This window comes from Mustela putorius, unplaced genomic scaffold (assembly GCF_011764305.1).
Source record: "Mustela putorius furo isolate JIRA1106 unplaced genomic scaffold, ASM1176430v1.1 tig00003863_pilon_pilon_pilon, whole genome shotgun sequence".
Lineage (NCBI taxonomy): Eukaryota > Metazoa > Chordata > Mammalia > Carnivora > Mustelidae > Mustela > Mustela putorius.
In genome coordinates this window covers 10,683,457-10,706,937 of record NW_025422015.1, presented here as the reverse complement: position 1 = coordinate 10,706,937, position 23,481 = coordinate 10,683,457, and the positions used below count along the sequence as shown (strand labels likewise).

General features: G+C 36.0%; 1 protein-coding gene across 6 annotated transcripts in view; it reads left to right on the top strand.

Annotated features, from left to right (window-relative positions):
* UTRN (utrophin) overlaps positions 1–23,481 on the top strand; it is a 500,711-nt gene that overhangs the window by 199,657 nt on the left and 277,573 nt on the right. For all 6 annotated transcript variants that reach the window (XM_004752757.2, XM_004752758.3, XM_004752759.3 and 3 more), the window contains 7 exons: positions 3,551–3,730; positions 8,166–8,294; positions 8,599–8,769; positions 11,395–11,556; positions 11,997–12,134; positions 15,939–16,130; positions 17,218–17,390. In XM_004752757.2, the coding sequence (XP_004752814.2) occupies positions 3,551–3,730; positions 8,166–8,294; positions 8,599–8,769; positions 11,395–11,556; positions 11,997–12,134; positions 15,939–16,130; positions 17,218–17,390 (1,145 nt within the window). The remainder of the gene's footprint in view (positions 1–3,550; positions 3,731–8,165; positions 8,295–8,598; positions 8,770–11,394; positions 11,557–11,996; positions 12,135–15,938; positions 16,131–17,217; positions 17,391–23,481) is intronic.

The window sequence follows — 23,481 nt, the reverse complement described above, 5'->3', positions numbered from 1 at the left end:
TTACCAGTTTCCACTATTGTAAAAAATGCTGTGATGAATATACTTGAAGCTAAATCATAGCATATATTCATGATTATTTCTTGAGGATAAATTCTTAGACTTAAAAATATTTTTCAAGGGATATATCCATTTAAAATTCTTATACACATTATAAAATTGCCTTTGGAAATGTTATACCCATCAACTGTGAGTGAGAATTCCTGCTTGCTCAAAGGTAGGCAAATATCATGTTTTGGTTATTTAATTGCAACATTTTCCAAAGTTTAGAGGCCTTTGTAGATCTTTTTACAAAACTGCCTTTTTGGGGCACTTGGATGGCTCTCTGTTAAGGATCTGACTCTTGATCTCCGCTCAGGTGTTGATCTCAGGGTTGTGAGTTCAAACCCACATTGGGCTCCACACTGGGCATGGAGCCTACTTAAGGAAAAACTACCTTTTTGTAGTTTTGACCGTTCTGGTCTTTTAATTTATAACTCTTTACCTACCCCAATAATAAATACTTAGTGTGTTGTGGGTTGTTTCATTTTTCTTTTCGTTTTTTGTTTTTGTTTTTTGTTTCCTTGCCTCTGTAAAAAAGTTTCCTTTCTGTTCTGTATTTTTTAAAACTACCATATTGTATATTTTTTTAAAGAATAAAATTCATCTTTTTCTTCATTGTTTCTGTCTTTAGTGCTTCTTAGAAAGTCCAACTCCAGGTTATATAATTCTTTACTTACATTTTATTCTAGCTCTTTTGTAGTTTCATCTTTTACCTTTAATGTTTTAATCCTTCTGGGCCAATAGTTAACTGTTTATCTCAGCACTATTTATTATTTTTTCCTTTCTGATTTGACCTGCTAAATTCATATATTCTTTTTACCTGTTGCTTTTCTCTGTTTTCCACTTCACTTATCTGACCCTCTGAATAATGTTCTTCAACTGTTTAACTATATGGCTTCATAATATATTTCAACATGTAGTTAAGAGATTCTGTCTTTAGGTTTCTGTTTTGTGTGTGTATGTGTGTACTCATATAAACTTAAAATATGCTAGTCTGAAATTATTTTAAAAATTCTCTTAGAAAATTTGGTTTGAATTTCCATAAATTTATAAATTTATTTTGAGGAGAATCAATATCTTTGTTATAAGTCTTCTTAGTAAATGGTATATTTCCTTTTTCTTTCCAATTTTTTTTATATTACTACATAATGCTTTGGGTTTTTCTTTCAAAAACATTATGTATGTATGCAAAGTTGTTTATTCCTACATATTTGTTTTTATAGGTATATAAAAAGTATGCTTTTTCTCTTTTATACTAATGACAGCTTGTACATCAGCGATATGATTTTCACATATTTAATTTTTAATCATCTATTTGTGTACTCACATCAATTCGATTCAATTAGTTGATTCTGATTATATTTTAAGGTAAAGACTTTTAAAACAGTGTAAGATTGTCTCTTCTGGTACTATTCATTTTAAGATTACCATTTACTCTTATTTCAGGTTTGAAATAATGAAGATGGTAAATACAAATTACGAATTCAAAGCACATTCTCTTCATTAGAATAATCAAATGAGACATCAGTGTGGAACATAACCACCCACTTTTTCAGTGTTGTTTTCAGATTTAAGAGACATTCATATTTCACAACATTTTAATGTATTTGCACTTAAAAATTATGTAAAATTTTTTGAATGTAGAAATTTAAATGGCATTTTCATTCCTGAACTTTAATAGCATTTTTATTCAGTAGCGTAAATATTATTTTCATTATAGTCATTTTCTTTACAATACAGTCTATTAGTGTAGATAGTTGTGTGCACTGTTTACATTTAATTACTTGTAGTTAATTGTTTCGTTTGGTTCTTTTAAAAAATACTTTGTCTATTTGAGAGAGAGAGAGACAGAGAACACGCGCACGTGCACGCGCACGTGTACACGCACCCAGAAGCAGTGGGAAGGGGTAGAGGGAGAAGGAAAGCAGACTCCCTACTGAGCAGGGAGTCCAACACAGGACTCAGTCACAGGGTCCTGGGATCATGACTTGAACCGAAGGCAGATGTTTAATGGACTGAGCCTCCCAGGTGCCCCTATTTTATATAGTTTTTTTTTTTTTTTTAAGATTTTATTTATTCATTTGAGAGAGAAAGAGAGAGACAGAGCACAAGCAGAGGGAGACGCAGAGGGAGAAGCAGGCTCCCCACTGGGCTGGGAGCCTGATGTGGGGCTCGATCCCAGGACCGGAGATCATGACCTGAGCTGAAGGCAGATGCTTAACCATCTAAGCCACCCAAGGGCCCCTATTTTATAAAGTTCTTAAAAGACTGTTCTAGTCAATCAGTACATTCCCTGTGAAGGTAGATAGAAAGTCTTTACTGCAAAGAGTTTGGCTGTGGTTTTTTTTTTTTTTTTAAACTCCCTTCTGGAGAAGAACATTTAGAAGAAACATTTTAGTGCCTTTATAAATATACCAGTATTTGATATGGCCAAGTGAATGTTTAAACCTTGACTCATCTGGGAATTTGTAATTTTTATGCCTTCCAAAATGTAATTTAATGATGTGAGATTAAATATAAATGAGCTCTTGGAAATGATTTGTTTAAATGTTGGCTAAAAAAGGTACAATAGCAGTGGGGTAGATATGCTCATGTTACTTTTTGATTTTAGAACTTTGTAGTTTTAATTTTGGAATCCAGCATTTTTGCTGTATCTCTCTGAGTACACGTCTTGCCTGGTCAAACCTTATGAATGTGCAAATCAAGTTATCACTATACCACCCAGAGTATTATCTTTGCATATGGCAACTATATGACTACAGCTTAGACATGCTAGTTCTCCTGTGATTTAGCTAAGATGAAATATTTTTTATAATATTAATACAACAGATTATATATTAAGGCACCTAGTACAGGATGTTATCCTTCCAAATAAATGTAACACACATCAGTAGTTTCCTGTAGTGGCCCAGAAGATAAATTCATTATAAAATTTTGAGAATTGTAACTTCTGGGATAGTTCTGCTTTGCCACGTTATAGTTACTGAACATAAAATTGGTTATGTCTAAAGCTATGATGAAGATACTTGGTGTTTGTGTGTAATAAGTAGCATTTGTACTTAAAATTAATGAAATGATTACCTTTTCACAACCGAATTTGTTACTTTTTTATATTTGCATAATTAAATATTTTAGTTTTTATTAGGAAGTTAACTCTCAACTTGCGAATTAGTTGTGGAGTTTTGGAAACCTCTGACATATTGTGAATTATTTAAGAGAGTCATGGACTCATGGACTACTACACATATGTAGAAGAAAAGTTTTTAAAAAATTAAAGTTGTGTAAACTGGGTTTTATCTGCAAGTGCTGAATCACTGAATTTTACCCCTGAAACTAATACACATGTGTTAACTAACTTGAATTTATGTGTTTTTTGTGTTTAATGTATTTTTATGTGTTTTAATATGTTAACTAACTTGAATTTAAATAAAATCTTGAAACAAAACGAAAAACAAAAACCTTTCATAATGTTTGGAAAGATCAAGTGGGTCTTGGTATTTTTCTTTTTTAGAATATTCTGAAGGACCTGGAAAAGAGAAGAGCTGATTTAAATGCCATCACTGAGAGCAGTGCTGCCCTGAAGAACTTGATTGAGGGCAGTGAGCCTGTTTTAGAGGAGCGGCTCTGTGTGCTTAACGCCGGCTGGAGCCGAGTCCGCACGTGGACGGAGGATTGGTGCAGTACGTTAATGGTAAGTTTCGGGGAGAGTTTAACAGTGAAGTCTTTTCTCCTTTAATTATTTAAAAGCCGATACAGCTTTGATTAGAATAATAAATCCTGTTTTCTGTGTGTCACAATAATGTTTTGCTTCAAGTGAATTCATTTCATTAGCCTACATGTTATTTCTTTTTTTTTTTTTTTTTAAAGATTTTATTTATTTATCAGAGAGAGAGGGGGGCAGAGAGCAAGCACAGGCAGACAGAATGGCAGGCAGAGGCAGAGGGAGAAGCAGGCTCCCCACCGAGCAAGGAGCCCGATGCGGGACTCGATCCCAGGACGCTGGGATCATGACCTGAGCCAAAGGCAGCTGCTTAACCAACCGAGCCACCCAGGCGTCCCTATTTTTTTTCTTTTGAAAAGATAGTAACTAGAAAGAGTTAAAAATGTCTCTGTTAAGCAGTAGACTATTTGTGATATCCATATAAATATATACATTAAGATCTTAGTAAATGTACCACATTTGTTATATTTTAATGATTCTATATTTAATTTTTATGCAATCAGTGATCATGTAGATAATATTTATAATGTTCTAATAATAATGGCATACTAGCATATGATGGCCTAAGTAATAATTTTGACTACTAGGGGGATGACATTGGTGAAGTCACTTAAATGCTCTTTAAACCTCAATTTGCTCATACATAAAATGGACAGCATTATAATTTCTACCTTGTACGGTTTTTATGATTATTATGTGAGATGAAACATGGATATTTGACTCTATAACTATACTTAAAATAATCAATGTTAGATATATTATTATTTATGCTAATTATTAAAGGTTATTGTTATTAGTCTTTGGTTATGCCACTGTTAATTATTTCATGGAAATAGTGATGATTTAAATTGCACAGTAGTTTTCTGTCCATCTTATACTAACAATGAATATATGGCAACCTCCCTTTCTCTTCCTCTAGAGGGTGTTTCATTTATAAATTATTATTTTGTTTTGTTATATCTAAGGACTTTTTCCAAATTCATAGAATTACTGGGTAATAAATAGAGACAGAGAAAAATAAATTATTGTGCTTTGGAACATTTACTGAAATCAGTCAGAATGTGAAGGGCATTGAAACTTATGGCTCATATCTTGATCTGTCAGCTTTTATTTTTTAATTTTTTATTTTTTATAAACATAATATATTTTTATCCCCAGGGGTACAGGTGTGTGAATCACCAGGTTTACATACTTCACAGCATTCATCATAGCACATACCCTCCCCAATGTCCATAATCCCACCCCCATTTCCCCACCCCCTCCCCCCAGCAACCCTCAGTTTGTTTTGTGAGATTAAGAGTCACTTATGGTTTGTCTCCCTCCCAATCCCATCTTGTTTCATTTATTCTTCTCCTACCCCCTTAACCCCCCCATGTTGCTTCTCCACTTCCTCATATCAGGGAGATCATATGATAGTTGCCTTTCTCCAATTGACTTACTTCACTAAGCATGATACCCTCTAGTTCCATCCACATCATCGCAAATGGCAAGATTTCATTTCTTTTGATGGCTGCATAGTATTCCATTGTGTATATATACCACCTCTTCTTTATCCATTCATCTGTTGATGGACATCTAGGTTCTTTCCATAGTTTGGCTATTATGGACCTTGCTGCTATAAACATTTGGGTGCACGTGCCCCTTCGGATCACTACATTTGTATTTTTAGGGTAAATACCCAGTAGTACGAATGCTGGGTTGTAGGGTAGCTCTGTTCTCAACTTTTTGAGGAACCTCCATGCTGTTTTCCAGAGTGGCTGCACCAGCTTGCATTCCCACCAACAGTTTAAGAGGGTTCCCCTTTCTCTGCATCCTGCCAACACCTGTCATTTCCTGACTTGTTAGTTTTAATCATTCTGACTGATGTGAGGTGGTATCTCACTGTGGTTTTGATTTATATTTCCATAATACTGAGTGATGTTAAGTCATGCGTCCATTGGGCATTTGGATGTCTTCTTTGCAGAAATGTCTGTTCATGTCTTCCGCTCATTTCTTGATTGGATTATTTGTTCTTTGGGTGTTGAGTTTGCTAAGTTCTTTATAGATTTTTGGACACTAGCCCTTTATCTGATATGTCATTTGCAAATATCTTCTCCAATTCTGTCAGTCATCTTTTGGTTTTGTTAACTGTTTCCTTAGCCATGCAAAAGCTTTTGATCTTGATGAAATCCCAATAGTTCACTTTTGCCCTTGCTTCCCTTGCCTTTGGTGATGTTCCTAGGAAGATGTTGCTGTGGCTGAGGTCGAAGAGGTTGCTCCCTGTGTTCTACTCAAGGATTTTGATGGAGTCCTTTCTCACATTGAGGTCCTTCATCCATTTTGAGTCTATTTTCATGTGTGGTGTAAGGAAATGGTCCAATTTCAGTTTTCTGCATGTGGCTGTCCAATTTTCCCAACACCATTTATTGAAGAGGCTGTCTTTTTTCCATTGGACATTCTTTCCTGCTTTGTCAAAGATGAGTTGACCATAGAGTTGAGGGTCTATTTCTGGGCTCTCTATTCTGTTCCATTGATCTATGTGTCTGTTTTTGTGCCAGTACCATGCTGTCTTGATGATGACAGCTTTTTAATAGAGCTTGAAGTCCAGAATTGTGATGCCACCAGCTTTGGCTTTCTTTTTCAATATTCCTTTGGCTATTCAAGGTCTTTTCTGGTTCCATATAAATTTTAGGATTATTTGTTCCATTTCTTTGAAAATAATGGATGGTATTTTGATAGGAATTGCATTAAATGTGTAGGTTGCTTTAAGTAGCATAGACATTTTCACAATATTTGTTCTTCCAATCCAGGAGCATGGAACATTTTTCCATTTCTTTGTGTCTTCCTCAGTTTCTTTCATGAGTACTTTATAGTTTTCTGAGTATAGATTCTGTGCCTCTTTGGTTTGGTTTGATCTTGATGAAATCCCAATAGTTCACTTTTGCCCTTGCTTCCCTTGCCTTTGGTGATGTTCCTAGGAAGATGTTGCTGTGGCTGAGGTCGAAGAGGTTGCTCCCTGTGTTCTACTCAAGGATTTTGATGGAGTCCTTTCTCACATTGAGGTCCTTCATCCATTTTGAGTCTATTTTCAGCTTATTACCTGAAAACTTGGGTAAATTACTTTAATATTGTTACATCTTAATTTCCCTGTCTATCAAATCAGAATCAAAGAACATATCTCACAAAGTTGTTAAATGTTAAATAAAGAATATGAAATTCTTGGTTCATAGAATATGTTCATTAAATATTTTATATATTCATTTTTACTGTAACTAACTGTATTCTACAATCTCACACCTTTTACTGATGTATTCTTCAGTCTGTACCTTCCGAATTCTCCTTTCAAATAATACCTTTATAGTCCTATTAGAACACTTTTTAAAAAGATTTTATTTATTTGAGAGAGAAAGGAGAGAACATGAATGAGGCAGAGGGGCACGGAGAACATGAGAGGCAGACTCTGCTCTGAGCAGGAAGCCAGAGCTGGGGCTCCATCCAAGAACCCTGTGATCATGACCCGAGCCACCCACCAGCAGACACTTAACTGACTGACCCAGGCGCCCTTAGAATATTAACATGAAATAAGTCTGGGGGTCATCAGGTCTTGTTCTTCTTTCTTAGAACCTAGATCACTTGCCAAACTTTTCTCATTTATGAGTTCTCATTTTCTTTTTTAACTATTTTCCATATTACGGATTAATAATTTGTTTTCTTGTCATATAATTACTTGTAAGGTTTTTTCCTAGTTTCCTTTATCCTATAAAATAAAGTTCTTAGACGTTGTTAATTTCATCCAAAGGCTTCCCTACTCTTTTTGATCAAGTCCTAAATTCTTGCCTTTATCTCAGCTATTTTGCTTTGTTTGATTCGGTTTAACCGTTTTCTTCTGGTTTTCACATTTATTCTCTCAATCACATTTTCTGTCCTGCTTCAGGAAAAGTTCGTGAGGTCTGTGCCGGCTGTACTTCTAAGTGCTGCTGGCACTGAGCTGACAAGCAGCAGACCTGCCAGTCGCTCATTCCACTGAGCAGGCAGACTCTTACTCAACCCATATTTTAATCGTTCTTTTATATTACTGCTTTTTACGTGAATTTTTTAAAAATATGATCAAGGAGGGTAAATGAAATTACTTATAAAAATGAAGAGTAAGGGAGGCAAAATGAAACTGAAAAAGAAAATTTCACCTGTTATCCTCCTTTAACTTTTTACTGTATTGCGGTCTAAATCAAATAAATGTAAAAAGTACATAACCATGCATTTTTAGGAATGAGATTTATTCACTGGGAAAGAGCTTTGCAGAAAGATGGAAACCTATCTTGAAACTCAGCGTACATTTGCCTTTTCACAGGTCTTTTAAATGTCATCGACGATTATTGTCTTAAATATTGCCCGTGATTGCATCATTGTTTCGTTAATTCTTTTCTAGAACCATCAGAACCAGTTGGAAATATTTGACGGAAATGTTGCTCACATAAGTACATGGCTTTATCAAGCTGAAGCTCTGTTAGATGAGATTGAAAAAAAACCAGCTAGTAAACAGGAAGAAATTGTGAAGGTACCAAGCATAGAGCATCAGTAATGTTTGTGGGAGTGGAGGGTTTTGGTGTCTTTTCTCTAGTGCCCCAGCTTCCTTGTGCCTTCATTCTTCCCTCACAGTAGATTAGTTTTTATTTTGGTGGGAGAAACTGAGGTCTCATCTGAGTCCTACTGGAATAGCTCTTCATTAAATTGATTACTCTAAAATCTTTTCCAGGGATTCATGAAATGCACTTAAACTACCTTTAATTCTGAGTTAGCATCATACCCCATGTTTGGTTTTGATTTTTCTTATATGATAATTTTGTGTTTCTCGCAATTAGCGTTTAATATCTGAGCTAGATGATGCCAACCTCCAAGTTGAAAATGTCCGGGATCAAGCCGTTGTTTTGATGAATGCGCGTGGAGGTTCAAGCAGGGAACTTGTAGAACCAAAATTAGCTGAACTGAATAGAAACTTTGAAAAGGTGTCTCAACATATCAAGAGTGCCAAGGTGAGTAATTATATTTTAATACAAGACTACTTTTCCTGTGGGCATGCATCTCAGTGATAGGTGATTGTATGGTAAATACATCAAAGAATTTTGAATTAAGGTGATTTTAATCACTTTTTCTTTGAATGGAGCATCAGTCCTGATTTATTTGTGATTTTGCCTATGAAGGAAATAGTATTGAAGAAACCATTTGAGAGAAGCGTTCAGAGTCTCAATCAGAAGTTAAAATGGGCTATAAAATAAGACTCCCGTCTGCCCCTCCTTACCGTGCCTGCTCTCACGTTCTTTCTCAAATAAATAAATACAAAAAGGGCAGGGGAGCCTGGTGGGGGAGCTCAGTTGTTAAGTGACTGACTCATGGTTTCTGCATAGATCTTGATTTTGGGGTTGTGAGATTGAACCCCACTTTGGGCTCTCCACCCAGCACAGGCTGCTTATGTTTCTCTCTCCCTCTTCCCTCTCTGCCCCTACCTTCCACAACCCCCCCAAAACAAATAAATAAATATATAAATCTTAAAAAAAAATTAAGACTCATTCTCAAGCTAGGCATGAATATTAAATCCATTATTTTATAGTCATACTTTATAAATTTGTGCATACTACATGCTTGTGAACTGGTTTTTTATTTGGTTGCAACTAAAAGTTACGAGAAATTTCACAATTTAGGCCTAATGCAGAAAAGCTACTATCTGCTGTTATAAATTTGAAAAAGTGCTTTATAAATTTAAATAAGAGGATAATAAATAAGAGTTTTCCTTAAAAAAGCTTTTCCTTATGCTTCCGTATGATAACGTTTCTCTCTGTGTCTATCTTACTAATTCTCTTTCCTTTTTCCCTTGTTCCTGAAGGGGAGGAAAGGAGGTATTTTACTGTAGTGTTCTCAGGGCCCGGAGTGTGGCAAGTGCTCAGTAAATGTGAAATGGAAAAGATGGGAACATTTCGATGGTTTGCTAGGCAAAAAACAAAGCAAAAAACAAAGTCAACAAAGTTGACTTTGGGGGTCATTCAAATTAGGTGTTCATTCTGACAGGATTATGAGGTTTTCAGGATCCCAGCTGGGCCATGGATTTTGAGTATTTGGTTAATTCTACCTCCTGAGAGTTGTGTGTGGAAATTATCTAAGAGGAAGGACCCTCTTTTTTGCAAGAGGTAAACATTATCTAAGTCAGCTTTAGTTTAAAATAGCTGACATATTAGGCCAAACTATCTTTGTTAGCTCACAAATATACTTAGAATACATATACTTAGAAAGTATACAAATATACTTTCCTTACAATTTAAGGAAAACAAAGAACTTACTTTAACTTTTGTCTTTCTTAGCTTTGGCCTTATTTCCCTACTCTCTGACCCAAATTCATTTGTATTTTTCAGAAGGTATATAGGAGCATTTTCCTGGTTTAAAAGAGTAAGGCATAAGACATAGGGAAGAGTGAGAGGGAATACAAAGAAGCAAAATTATTATTGTCCCCATAAATAACTTCTGTTAACATTTTGGCCTGCATGTCTACTCTTACTCATATCCTGTGATATTAAAATATTAAAATTGTTATATTGTTTCGTTTGTTCTCCTTTGACATGGTTTTCAATAGCTATGGGGTGTTATATTATCTATTACACCTTTGTTAAGTCAGTTTTCCACTTTTAGTGTCCTTTTATAAATATCGAATTGTCAGAATTCTTTTATGCATGTCTTTTTGCTCATTTGTTAGTGTGCCCTTTAGGGTCAATTCTTTGAATTCCTTGAAATTGTTGTAGCAGTTGTGCGTATAAATACCATTAAATAGATTTTCCAAAGAGTCCTACAAAACGTTTGTGCCAATTTTTACTTCCATAATCAGAGAGTGCTCGTTTCCCCACGCTCAGCCAACACCTTATTTTCCTGCGTATTAGTTTTATTAAAGTTGTTACATTGAGTTTAGTTATATAAATATGAAGTTTTTCTATAATGATATTGTCTGAAAATACTGCATTGAGAAAGATGTACTTTTTCAGATTTGGGGTATCAAAATCCAAAGGGGATTCTACAGGAGACATTCTCTGGGATGTACCTGTACTTGGTGGTGGCCTTTCTTCTTTCCGTGGTCCTGGCAGGGATGGCTTTTGGATCTTGGCCCTGTTTCCTGCTGTGCCCAAACGTGATCTCAGAATCCTTCTACAGCACTGCAGGGGGCCTCAGTTATTTGCCCACTAGCTCACATCTCTGGCTGGAGTTTAGAAAGAAGGGGTAACTCAGAGAAGCCCAACTAGATAAAATCATTGCTCTATGAATGAATGAAATTAAAGTCAATTCAAATAAATGCTAGCTCCTCTCTTGACATGCCATCCCCCTGATTAATGATGGCAGGTCTGGTTAAGAATGTATTTTTTCAGGGGCTATTGGGTGGCTCAATTGGTTAAGCATCTGCCTTAGGCTCAGGTCATGATCCCATGTCCTGGGATCAAGCTCCACATCAGGCTCCTTGCTGAGCAGGGAGCCTGCTTCTCCCCTGCCTGCCATTCCCCCTGCTTATGCTTGGTCTCTCCCTCCCTGCCCCCCCACCCCCTGTCAAATGAATAAATAAAAATCTTTTAAAAAGAAAAAAAAAAAAAAGACTGTCTTTTCAAAGAACACTTTTCCTTCTGCAGTTGCTAATTGGTCAGGAGCCATTATCCTACCCATGTCTGGTCACCACTGAAGCATTTGACGCTGATGTACTTTTCTCTGACCTGGAAAAATTAGAAAGTGACATAGAGAATATGTTAAAAGTTGTGGAAAAACACTTGGAATTCAGTGATGAAGATGAAAAGGTTGGTTCAAGGAGATTTTCAAAAACCATGGTGTTCTTACTGTTCTGTTCTGTTCTGTTAATTATATTTCTACATCAGTGATGTTTACTGGAAGAGTCTGCCAAGTCATGCCAAAGAATAGACCCATACGTGATTTTCTGCTGAGTGTCATTATAAGATTTGCCAAGTGATTTACATAATGCTTAAAAAATAGACACACTTTTTGACTAAAGGTAGTATTTCAGTGTTCTCTAACTTCCTCTAAACTAACATTCTTTATGAGATATTTTAACTTCAGATGTGAAATACTTAAAAAAATGAATTTTTGTTACTTATCATTCAGGTGAATAGATTTTGACTGATCTCATACTTTGTCGGTTAGTTCTGCTTGGGAACTGGTAAGTAAGTGATGCTATATGCATTTTTCTTTTGAGTAAGCTATTTTTCCTATTAAACTTCAGGTAGATGAGGAGAGAGCCCAGATTGAGGAAGTTCTACAAAGAGGTGAACAAATGTTACATCAACCTATGGAGGATAATAAAAAAGAAAAGATCCGTTTGCAGTTACTACTTTTGCGCACAAGATACAATAAAACTAAGGTACTATCTTGGGAGAGACTCTGTTTTCCTTAAATAACTTATTTAGCTCTTGCCATTCAGATATTTGATGTTGCATTCTTGGATACCTTAAAAAACAGATGGCATAGTATCTCTTTATCCTTTTTGGTATGCACTACTAAATAGCATTTATATTTTCAGATGGGACAGGACTCAAAGGAAATAGAAACAAAATCTTATTATTGGGATCTCTTTTGGACTTCTAATAATGTCTTAAATCTAAAAGACATCTGTTCTTTTTAGAAGTGACTTCCTCCTTCAGTTCTGTGTTTCATATGTGGAGGTCTTAATCACCTCAAAAAATTTTAGTGTACAAATAACTAAATTCGTGAATTGATAAATTATGATTTGTGTTCTAGAAAAAGATTCTCTACCAGCTCCCTTTTCAATGACCATCATCTCAACTGCACTCTAAGTGTGCTGATGTTCTCTCCAAGTCTTTTCTTAGGTAATCCTTCTAAGAACCATTTTAGTTGATGACTTTGAATCTAGTGGAAGATTCTACTCTCTGAGCTTGCTGCCTGTTAGATGTCTCTATCTGTATGTGCTGCAGCCGTATGACATGTCCCAAGCTAAACTCGTCCTCTGCCTTCCCCTTCCAATCCATGTTTCTTTTTTTTTTTTTTTTTAAATTTTTATTTATTTACCAGAGAGAGAGAGAGAGAGGGGAAGAGAGTGAGCACAGGCAGACAGAATGGCAGGCAGAGACAGAGGTAGAAGCAGGCTCCCTGCTGAGCAAGGAGCCCGATGTGGGACTCGATCCCAGGACGCTGGGATCATGACCTGAGCCGAAGGCAGCTGTCCAACCAACTGAACCACCCAGGCGTCCCCCAATCCATGTTTCTTAATTTATTCCCTATCTTTGTTTATTTCCTTAAAAACTCCCTATTCTCAAAGTAGAAACCTCAAAATCTTCTCAACCGTTTCTTGTTCCTTACACCACATCAAGTAGGTATTAAAACCATGTCTTGTGTATGGAAGCATGACACATCTGAACCTAAAGTTAGACACAGCTCTACCAGTCACTCGCCTTATGACCCTGGGGAAAGGACGGAGTCTCTCAGTCTACTGTCCTTTCTGTAATTCACACTTAAGGTTTGCTCCTGTTAGTCAGTGTAATAATGTGTCCTAAGCTGTGTTTTTGTTTTTTTAATGTCCAGTCTTTCTTAATGCTAGCCCATCCTCCATTTAGTTCTCAAAATTATTCCCCTCAAAGTTAAGGCTGGCCATGACATTCCTTTATCTAAGAAAGTGTGGAGGAAAATATTGCAAAATACAGAGAAAGCTTTAAGTGCAAGGTTCATATAATGATACACTTAGGCTTCTCTCTGGCCTCCAGCTACCACTTCAATTCACTGGCTCTTAACCAGGCGTACAGTTCTACTGGTTTTCTGCACATTTTCCCAAACACACCGGTGCCTTTACACCTTTGGGATCTTGCTAATTTTATTTTTAACTCCTTGGTATGGGTTTTATCTCATTTTACCTGAAAAATGTGTTATCTTTTGAGACTTGGCTCCATTTTTAACTCCTAAGATTTTTTCAGATGATATTATAGTTCTTTGCCTCATTATTACTTTTGAAAGTGTCTTACTTTCCTAGAACTTTTATCTTTTGGGTCCCAAATCATAAATCATTATTGGTCCAAAATGGAAATGATTCTTGGACTTTTAACAAGTGCATAAATTTGTTTTTTAAGAGTACTAATATACACTACAACAGGCACAATTCATTTTGGGTTCACTAGCATTAGTTAGTGTAATTAAAATGTTCTTAAAAGGCTTAAAAAGTTTTTGTCCTTATTTTGTCCTTAGCCCATATGCATCTTCAGACTTGCAGTTTTTTAAAACTGTTTCTTATCTATGAACATTAGAATCTCTTGGGGAACTTAAAAAAAAAAATCTACCCTACAAACCAGTTAAATCAAAATCTCTTAGGTTGGGCTTATCTGTGAACACTCCTTACACAAACGAGCAAACATTCTAAGTAATTCTGATGTTCCGTCAGGATGAGAACCACCAGTTTTTAGAACTCATTTTCTTACTCAAAATGTGTGTTTAATGATCTTTTCCCATTTGTTTATGAGGGTATGTTTGCTCTTTTTAAAATATGTGTAAGCTCTTTATAAAATAAAGATATTGGTCTCCAGTCATATTTGCTCTTAAGTATTATCTTGTTGATTTTCATCTTCAACTTATTTTATCTTTAACATAAAACCATTTAAAATTTTGTTTAGCACTACATGGCTGTATTTGTGTGTGTGTGTGTGTGTGTGTGTGTGTTTCCAGCCTACTTAGGATCTGAAAAGTTCTTATTTTCCATGGAGATAATGAATATTCAGTTCTATTTAGTTCTGGTTTTTCCTTATGGTTTGATAAAAACAGAACAGGAACTTTTAATTAAGTGTTCAGATAAAATTAACTTTTTAATCTATTTATCTGGAACTTAGGTTGTATATGACTTGAGCAACATCATGTAACAGTATCAAATATTAGCATTAGTTTGTGGTTTATTTGCATTTCTGTGTCCTAGCAGAATTCTTAAAAAATAAAGTTAGCCAGAAATAAAGTCTGGGTCGGATCTCGAGGACTTTTTTTTTTTTTCCTTCTCCTAGGACATTTTGATTGATCACTCTCTTAGGATAAAATCTATTTTTGGAATAAAGAAAGCACACGTTTAAATTTTGAACTGCCTTGCTGCTTCTGCAAGACTATGAAGGCTCAGGAAATCCTAGGTTATCTTTGCAGTCTGAATAGAGAAAGATGGTCTTTCATGAATGTGATCTTTTCTTTCTTTCTTTCTTTTTTTTTAAATTTGGAACTTCCTATCTACAATACCTGTAGACCTTTCCATTTCTTTTATATTTCCTTTAAAAATATAACTTACCTTCTTGGACATATAGGTATATATCCAGAAATGCTTTCTGACTAAAATTTGAAGGCATGGCATCAGGATAATAAAATTAATATTACTGTCCAGTATAAATAATCACGTGGATAAAATCAGGAAATCTTTGGCTTGCTTCTCTCCTGCTATACTATCCAGCAATAGGTGAACATGTTTCATTGCATTCTAGGAGACACATAAATGCAGATGTCTAGATTCAATACTATGTTGTTGACTCACTGGTTTTAAATCTTGAGTCTCGGTTTCATTTAGGAATTGTAACCATAGCCATTTTCAGGACACTACCTCATTGAACATGTATTTATTCACTGCCATCTTTGAATTCTCAGAGGACTATCCTTTTTTAGAAATTTAATAGAGAAAACAGTGAAAGCATCATGGAAGCTACCTTAATTCATGAGAAGATGCACTTTGCTATTTGCAAGTAATAAATGGCACATTTAATAAACTGTAACTGAAGTCCAGAAGAGTTAATCTAATCATGACATTTTACAGAGTAAAATGATATTAAAATTTTTAATTTCCTACAGAACTTTATGATTCATGGCATATTCTCATTCCCCCAACAGTTCAGGAAGGGGTTGTTACATTTTCTTGTTTGCTAAATGAGTTTAGGTGCCACACTTCTTAAAGAAAACCCTGTCAAGCTTTAACTTATTTATACTGTTTAACTGCAGGCTGCAAAAGAAAATCAGTGTAGAGATTGTCAAGGGTTTCTATAGCAATACAGGCAAAAATATAAAAACATAAAACTCGTTTTTTTTTTCCTTTGATGGTACTGAATTTCTCCACCAAATAGTATTGTGTTTTTTTTCTATTTGCTGCTGTTCATTGTGGGTCTATTTTAAGAGATGTGTCTTATTGGTATTGTTTTTACAGGCAGCCCCTAATCACCAAAGGAGAACAGGTCAGCTTGCTCCTGGAATTCAATCGCCACCTCTCCCCACAGATTATCTAGTTGAGATTAACAAAGTTTTACTTTCCATGGATGATGCTGAATTATCACTCAGTGCTCCTGAGCTAAGCACTGCTGCCTATGAAGACTTCTCTTTTCAGGAAGACTCTCTGAAGGTAAATCTCCAGGCATCTCATTTGAGTAGCTGCTGTTTTTTTTTTTTTTTTTTTTAAATATTTTATTTATTTATCTGATAGAGATCACAAGCAAGCAGAGAGGCAGGCAAAGAGAGAGAGAGGGAAGCAGGCCCCCTGCTGAGCAGAGAACCCCCCATGGGGCTCCATTCCAGGACCCTGGGATCATGACCTGAGCAGAAGGCAGAGGCTTAACCCACTGAGCCACCCAGGTGCCCTTGAATAGCTACTATTAATGCAGAATAAAGCAAGGAATCTGTCCTGGTGTCTTTGTAGATGGCCTATAATTTTTAAAATTTGTACTAAAGAATTATTAATGGATATAAGTAATAAACCTTGCTCATTTCACCAAGGAAATATCATCAAATTTTGAATTTTTTAAGAGTAGGCATGGATTTTTTAAGTTTGCACAGTTGTTCATTCTTGGCAACATCAAAAACTTCTTTAATCAAACACATGCACGGTCCATGTTCCTTTCTTATAAACTTGATTGTGAGTTTGATGTAAAATATCAGCATTTATGTTGTCATCTATAACAAATTAAGATGGGCCAGTGTTTGAGATACAGAGTAGCGTGTTGCTTATACATTAGTAGAGATCTGGAAGTTTGTAGTTACTCACGAGACTATTAAATACTATCAAGGCTTTTTCATATAATTTGCACTTATGTATAAATTTGCAATAAATCGCTATAGATTTGATGTTTGCTAGCTCATTTCTGTCATTTAAGTTAGCATTACTACATATTTGAAAATGTGAATCATTCCAACTTCACTTTATTACTTTTACAGAATACTCTTGAGGCTTTTTGTATGTCCTCTACAAATACTGCTTTGAGCAACTGTGAGGATTTCCTTTTCTGCCTTAGGGTATTAGGTAGCATTTCTCACACTTTGGCCAATACAGGGTATTATTCTTTTTTTAAAGTTTTCAGTTTTGATGAGCAACAATTATTATATCTCATTATATTTAAAATAAATGTTATGCAAGATAAATTTTTGATTTTCCGTGATTTCATTCTTCTTATCTCTTTCCTGGATTTTGTTAATGTGTGATACTACATTTGTAGAATATCAAAGATCAACTGGACAAACTCGGGGAGCAGATTGCAGTTATTCATGAAAAACAACCAGATGTTATCCTCGAAGCTTCTGGACCCGAAGCCATTCAGATCCGGGATACACTAACTCAGCTGAATGCAAAATGGGACAGAATTAACAGAATGTACAATGATCGTAAGGGGTATGTGTAAATTAAATTAATACTTACTTTTCTTAAAAAGGCCTGGGGTGCCTGGGCGGCTCAGTGGGTTAAAGCCTCTACCTTCAGCTCAGGTCGTGATCTCACAGTCCTGGGATCAAGCCCCCAGTCGGGCTCTCTGCTCAGCAGGGAGCCTGCTTCCCTTCCTCTCTCTCTGCCTGCCTCTCTGCCTACTTGTGATCTCTGTGTCAAATGAATAAATAAAATCTTTAAAAAAAAAAAAGGGCCTATAAGTTCATGGTCCATAACGAAGGTCATATGTACACTAAGATTAATGAGAATAAATTTCACGTCCTTGTCCTAGGCCTTATTTAATAAATTGTGATGAGTGTGATTCCTTAAAGAAGGAGGAATTGCATCACATATAGATGATCTTTTGCAACATAATATCTTAATAATTAAAGGAAGCACCTGTAATCTTTAGGATCTAAATAGTATTCATTTTCTTTAAAAAACTTAAAAAAGATTTTCATTAATGCTCACTTTCTCCACATGCTTAATGATTAATGCAAGTGAAGAACAGGGATAGCTACAGATAATTTGAATCCATGTATAACCCTAAGCCCTTTTTCTTAAAATTTTCTGTCTAAAGTTTTTGAGCCTTCTTCTTTCTCGATTTTGACCGGACCTATTAGTAAGTAGAAATAAGAACAGGTAAGATTTTTGCCAGTAGCTGTGTATGTGGTGGAAAGGCAAGTAAGGTGTGAAACAGTCCATCGTAAAGTATGATGTAAAAGGGAAGTTACCAGAAAAATGTATTGGAAAACAGACGTACATACGTAAGAGACATACATAAGAAAACTGAGCAGTATGTTCTTGTTCTTTGTTTTAGCGGCATTTCAAGTGAGTATATATAGTCCTTGAACAGATCATTTTTAATGGTCTTTGGGTGTATTCCCTTATATGGATTTTTAAAATCATCCCTGTACATTTAGACAATATTTTTTACTTACATCTTTATGCGTAGTTCTGCCTAGTTAGACTTGATTATTAGATGATGACTAATTTGTTAAAACATAGTAACATTTTAAAAAGATTTTATTTATTTGAGAGAGTGAGCAAGAGAGAGACAAAGAGCCCGGGGAGGGGCAGACCCCCAGCTGAGCAGGGAACCCAGCACAGGACTCAATCCCAGGACTCTGGGATCATGACCTGAGGTGAAGGTGGACACCTAACCGACTGACCACCCAGGCTTCTCTGTTTTGTGTTTTAGATTCTGCATATAAGTGAAATCATATAATGTTTATCTTTCCTTTGTCTGACTTATTTCACTTAACATAGTGCCCTCTCAATTCATCTGTGTTGTTGCAAATGTCAAGATCTCAATCTTTTTTGTGGCTGAGTAAAATTCTATTTTGTGTGTGTGTGTGTGTGTGTGTGTGTGTGTGTATCACATCATCTTTATTCATCTACTGATGGTCATATAGGTTAGTTCCATGCCTTGACTATTTTAATTCATGCTGCAACAAAACATAGGGGTGCATATATCGTTTTAAATTAGTGTTTTCATTTCATTTGGGTAAATATCCAGTAGTGGAATTCCTGGATCATATATTATTTCTGTCTCCAAGTTTGGTGGAGTCTCCATACTGTTTTCCATAGTAACTGCCCCAATTTACATTCCCACCAACAGGGCACGAGGGTTCACTTCTCTTCACATTCTTTCCAATCCTTGTTATTTCTTGTCTTTTTGATACTAGACATTCTGACTGGTATGAGATGATATCTCATGTGGTTTTGATATTCATTTCCCTCACGATTAGTGATGTTGAACAACTTTTCATGTGTCTTTTGGCCGTCTGAATATCTTCTTTGTAAGAATGTCTGTTCAGGTTCTCTCCTTTTTAATGGGATTATTTGTTTTTCTGGATTGAGTTGTATAAATTCTTTATATATTTTGGGTAATAATCCCTGATGGATAAATCATTTGCGGATGTTTTCTCCCATTCAGTAGGTTGCTTTTTTGTTTTGTTGATGATTTTCTTCACTGTGCAAAAGCTTTTTATTTTGGTGTGGTTCCAGTAGTCTATTTTAGGTTTTTTTTTCCTGCCATATCCATAAATATGGATATTTATGGCCAGTGTCCAAGAGATTACTGCCTGTGTTTCTTTGAGTAGTTTTATGGTTTCAGGACTCACATTTAAGTCTTGACTATTTATTTGCTTTTACCAGTGAAAAATTTCAGGTCTCACACTTAAGTTTTGACTATATGTTTGCTTTTACCAGTGGGGGAAAAATATTTTTTTTCATGGTTTTCTTACTTTTCTGGTTGTGGCCTTTTCTTTGCACTTGAAGAATGGTGATGAACTCCTTTAACTTTTGTTTGTCTGGGAAACTGTGTCTCTCCTTCAATTCTGAATGACTTTGCCGGGTAGAGTATTGATTGTAGTTTTCTTCCTTTGAGCACTTAGAATATACCATGCTGTTTTCTGACCTGCAGAGTTTCTGTGGAAAAATCAGCTGATATCCTTGTGGGATTTCCCTTTTACATAATGGCTTGTTTTTTCTTGTTGCTTTTAAGATTCCCTCTTTATCTTTAGTTTTTGCCATTTTAATTATTCTTTGTCTTGGTCTGGACTTTATTTTGGGACTCTGTGCTTCCCAGACCTTGGTGTCTGTTTCCTTCCCAATATTAGGAATGTTTTCAGCTATTATTTCTTCAAATAATTTTCTACTCCCTTCTCTTTATCTTCTCATTTTGGGATCCCTATAATGTGAATATTATTACAGTGGATGATGTTTTAGAGTCCCCCTAATCTATTCTCATTTTTGTTATTATTTTCCTTGTTGTTCAGTTTGGTTGCTTTCCATTACCCTGGCTTCCAGATTCCTGAGCCTTTCTTTTGTGTCCTCTAATTTGTTGATTCCTTCCAGTATATTTTTCATTTTAGTTATTATATTCATTAACCCTGGCTGGTTATTTTTATATTTTCTTTTTGTTGAAGTTCTCACTGAGTTCAAATATTCTTCTCTCAAGTCTGGTGAGTATCTTTAAGACTATTACTTTGTTCTCTTTATCAGGGCTATTGCTTATCTGTTTTATTTGCCCTTCCCCCCAACCCCACCCATGATTCTGTCTTGTTCTTTCATTTAGGAGATATTCCTCTGTTTCCTCATTTTGTCTGACTCTCTGTGTTTGTTTTGTGTATTAGGTAGGTCACTTATTATCTCTTGGTCTTGAAAGTAGTGGATTTGTGTGGTTTCCTATAAGGCAATCCTGCACTACTGCATGTGCCCTCCTGTTGTGGCTGAGCCATGATTACTATGGTACACTGGTGGGTCAGGCTGGCCCTTAGCCCAGCTAGCTACAGTGACCTGCTTTACCTGCCGTGGGCCCACTGGGCAGGGTTTGCTTCTCTGGCTATTAGGCTCTACCACCTTGGGTTTGTTGGTTGATGGGGCCAGCACTTAGTCTGGCTGTCTGCAGTTAGCTGCTGTAACGGCTGCAGCTGCAGGTGCAAGGAAGGCCAGGACCTGCTCTCTGCACAGCCAGCTGAGAGGCCCAGCAGCAGTGGGCACTAAGTATGGGCACTTTGGTATATGGGGTTATCCCCTCTACCCCCAGGTCAGGAGTCACTTTGGAGGGATGCCTGCCCAGGTGAGATGGTTGGGTGGGACGGGTATGCAGAGGAATGCCAGGATGGAGCATGTGGTGCTAGCTAGCCAGGTAAATGGATGAAAAGTATCATAATTGGCTCCCAGAAACATTTGGCTACCTATGCTGGGCAAAGGTGAGAAAAATGGCACCTGTCAGCACTTTTGTCCCTGGGGAAATTTCCTGCAGATCCCTGCCCCTCTTGTAGTTTTGTGCTTTTCTTGTTTGTTACTGTAGAGTTGGAGTGTGTTGGTTTTCTTCTGTAGTCTATGTGATGCATGTGTATGGTATAAAATTGATTTTTCTGAACTTGGTAGTATATTGACATCAACTGTATGTAATGATAACTTTTTCTCTTTTTAAAAATCTTCCGATTTGTATATTTGCATTGGCTAATGTGGTAGAACTTTAAGAACATTGTTGATTAGTAGTGCAGAAGTTCTGCTGTTTTCTTGATTATAAAAATTTTACCTTTTATAAAGGTAACATGGGAATTTTCAAAAATTTAAGCACCAAACTATATGTAACTGTATTTTCTTTTTTTTTTTTTTTAAGATTTTATTTATTTATTTGACACAGAGAGAACACAAGTAGGCAGAGAGGCAGGCAGAGAGAGAGAGGAGGAAGCAGGCTCCCTGCTGAGCAGAGAGCCCGATGCGGGACTCGATCCCAGGACCCTGAGATCATGACCTGAGCCGAAGGCAGCGGCTTAACCACTGAGCCACCCAGGCGCCCTGTAACTGTATTTTCTTATGTTAGAAATTTGTCATAGCTTTCATTATTTTGTTTCCTTTGTTAACTTGATTGCATTTGCTAGAGTGTTGTCTTGTTTGTTTTATCCCAACATTTGGTTGCATTATGTTCTTATTCTTACTTTTTGTTTTTCTTTCCCAACTTTGGTAACCTATTATAATCTTTATTTTTCTCCATCCATGTTTATCCATCTTTCACAAGTAGTGAGAACTTTTTTGTATTCTTTTTTTTTTTTTCCATAAAACATCAAGGCAGTGGCAAGCGTCCTGCACTTTCATGGTTTCTGTTATCACTTATAATCACATGAGGGTGACCACCAGGTCCATTTGTCTGTACCAGGTCCTTGTGCTGTTTGGCTTATAAAACTTTTAAAATTTTTTCAGGAGTAGAATTTAGTGATTCATCACTTACATACAATACCCAGTGCTCATCATAGCAAGTGTCCTCTTTAATGCCCATCACCCATTTTAGCCTATTCCCACACCTCCCCTCTGTTCTCTATAGTTAAGGGTCTGTTTTATGGTTTGCCTCTCTCTCTCTCTCTCTTTTTCCTTTCCCCTATGTTCATCTCTTTTGTTGCTTAAATTCCACATATAAAAGTGAAGTCATAGGGTATTTGTCTTTCTCTCAATGACTAATTACACTATATGTTGACTAACTGGAATTTAAATAAAAAGTTGAAACAAGAAAAGAGAAGATTAATCTATAGGAAAAAAAAAACACAACTTTTCAAACTTTCTTGGCCAATAGTAAAAGTATGATAAATACCATGAAAATATAGCAGGTCAACTTTCTTTGAAAATTCCCTTATGCCTAGCTTACACTGGTGCATGGTGTTAGTTTTCATATTTTTCCAAACAAGTAATTTTGCAACCATCTTAGATAAATAATGGAGCCCCCTTTTCCTGGACAAATTTCTTCCCTTTCCTTGAGCCAGTTATTTCTTCCTTCTCATCTTGGATCCTTAGATCCTTATGTATCTTCTCTCCTAAGAATGTCTTCTCAGTTATTGATCTTCTGTACTTCCTTTGGTGGCTTTCACTGCACAAAGTTCAGACCTCGCATCTTGAACTTGGAAGCTTTTTAACTTTGTTTTCCCAGTGGCCTAATTTCTTATACTTTTATATATTGCTCAAAAAAATTTCTTTAATTTCACAAAATCTTGATTAAAATTTTCTTTGTTTTCTTTTCCTTCCCAGTTTCTGATTCTTACTCAGAATTCCATCTTCTACAAAGAATAGTTTTCCTTCTTAATTTCATCAGTTATCCTTTTCCCATTATTTAAAAATGTTCAAAATTCAATTTTAAGACTTCGCCCATCCACCTACCTCTGTATATACTTGTCTATCCATCTGTCCATGCACCATCTGTTTGACCAATATTTATTGAATGCTGACTAATTCAAGACATGTACAGTTACGTGTAAGTAGTTATAAAGGATTATAAGGCAGGTGTACTAAGTAGATATAGTAGTCTGTCTCTCAGGGTCCAAGTATGTATAGTAGAAAAATATAGACAGGCATTTACTATATAGTACACAGTGCTTTGATGGAGACAATACAGAAGACCATGCTAGGCACCTTGAAGGATTTGGGAATCTTCTTGGAGGTTAGCCAGGTGAAGGAATAGAGGGAATGCATAAAGTCATAGATAAGAGAGTATAGTGCAGTTGATGAAATGGAAATAGTCCAGCAGGGTTAGAACTCATAGCAGAAAGATGAAACC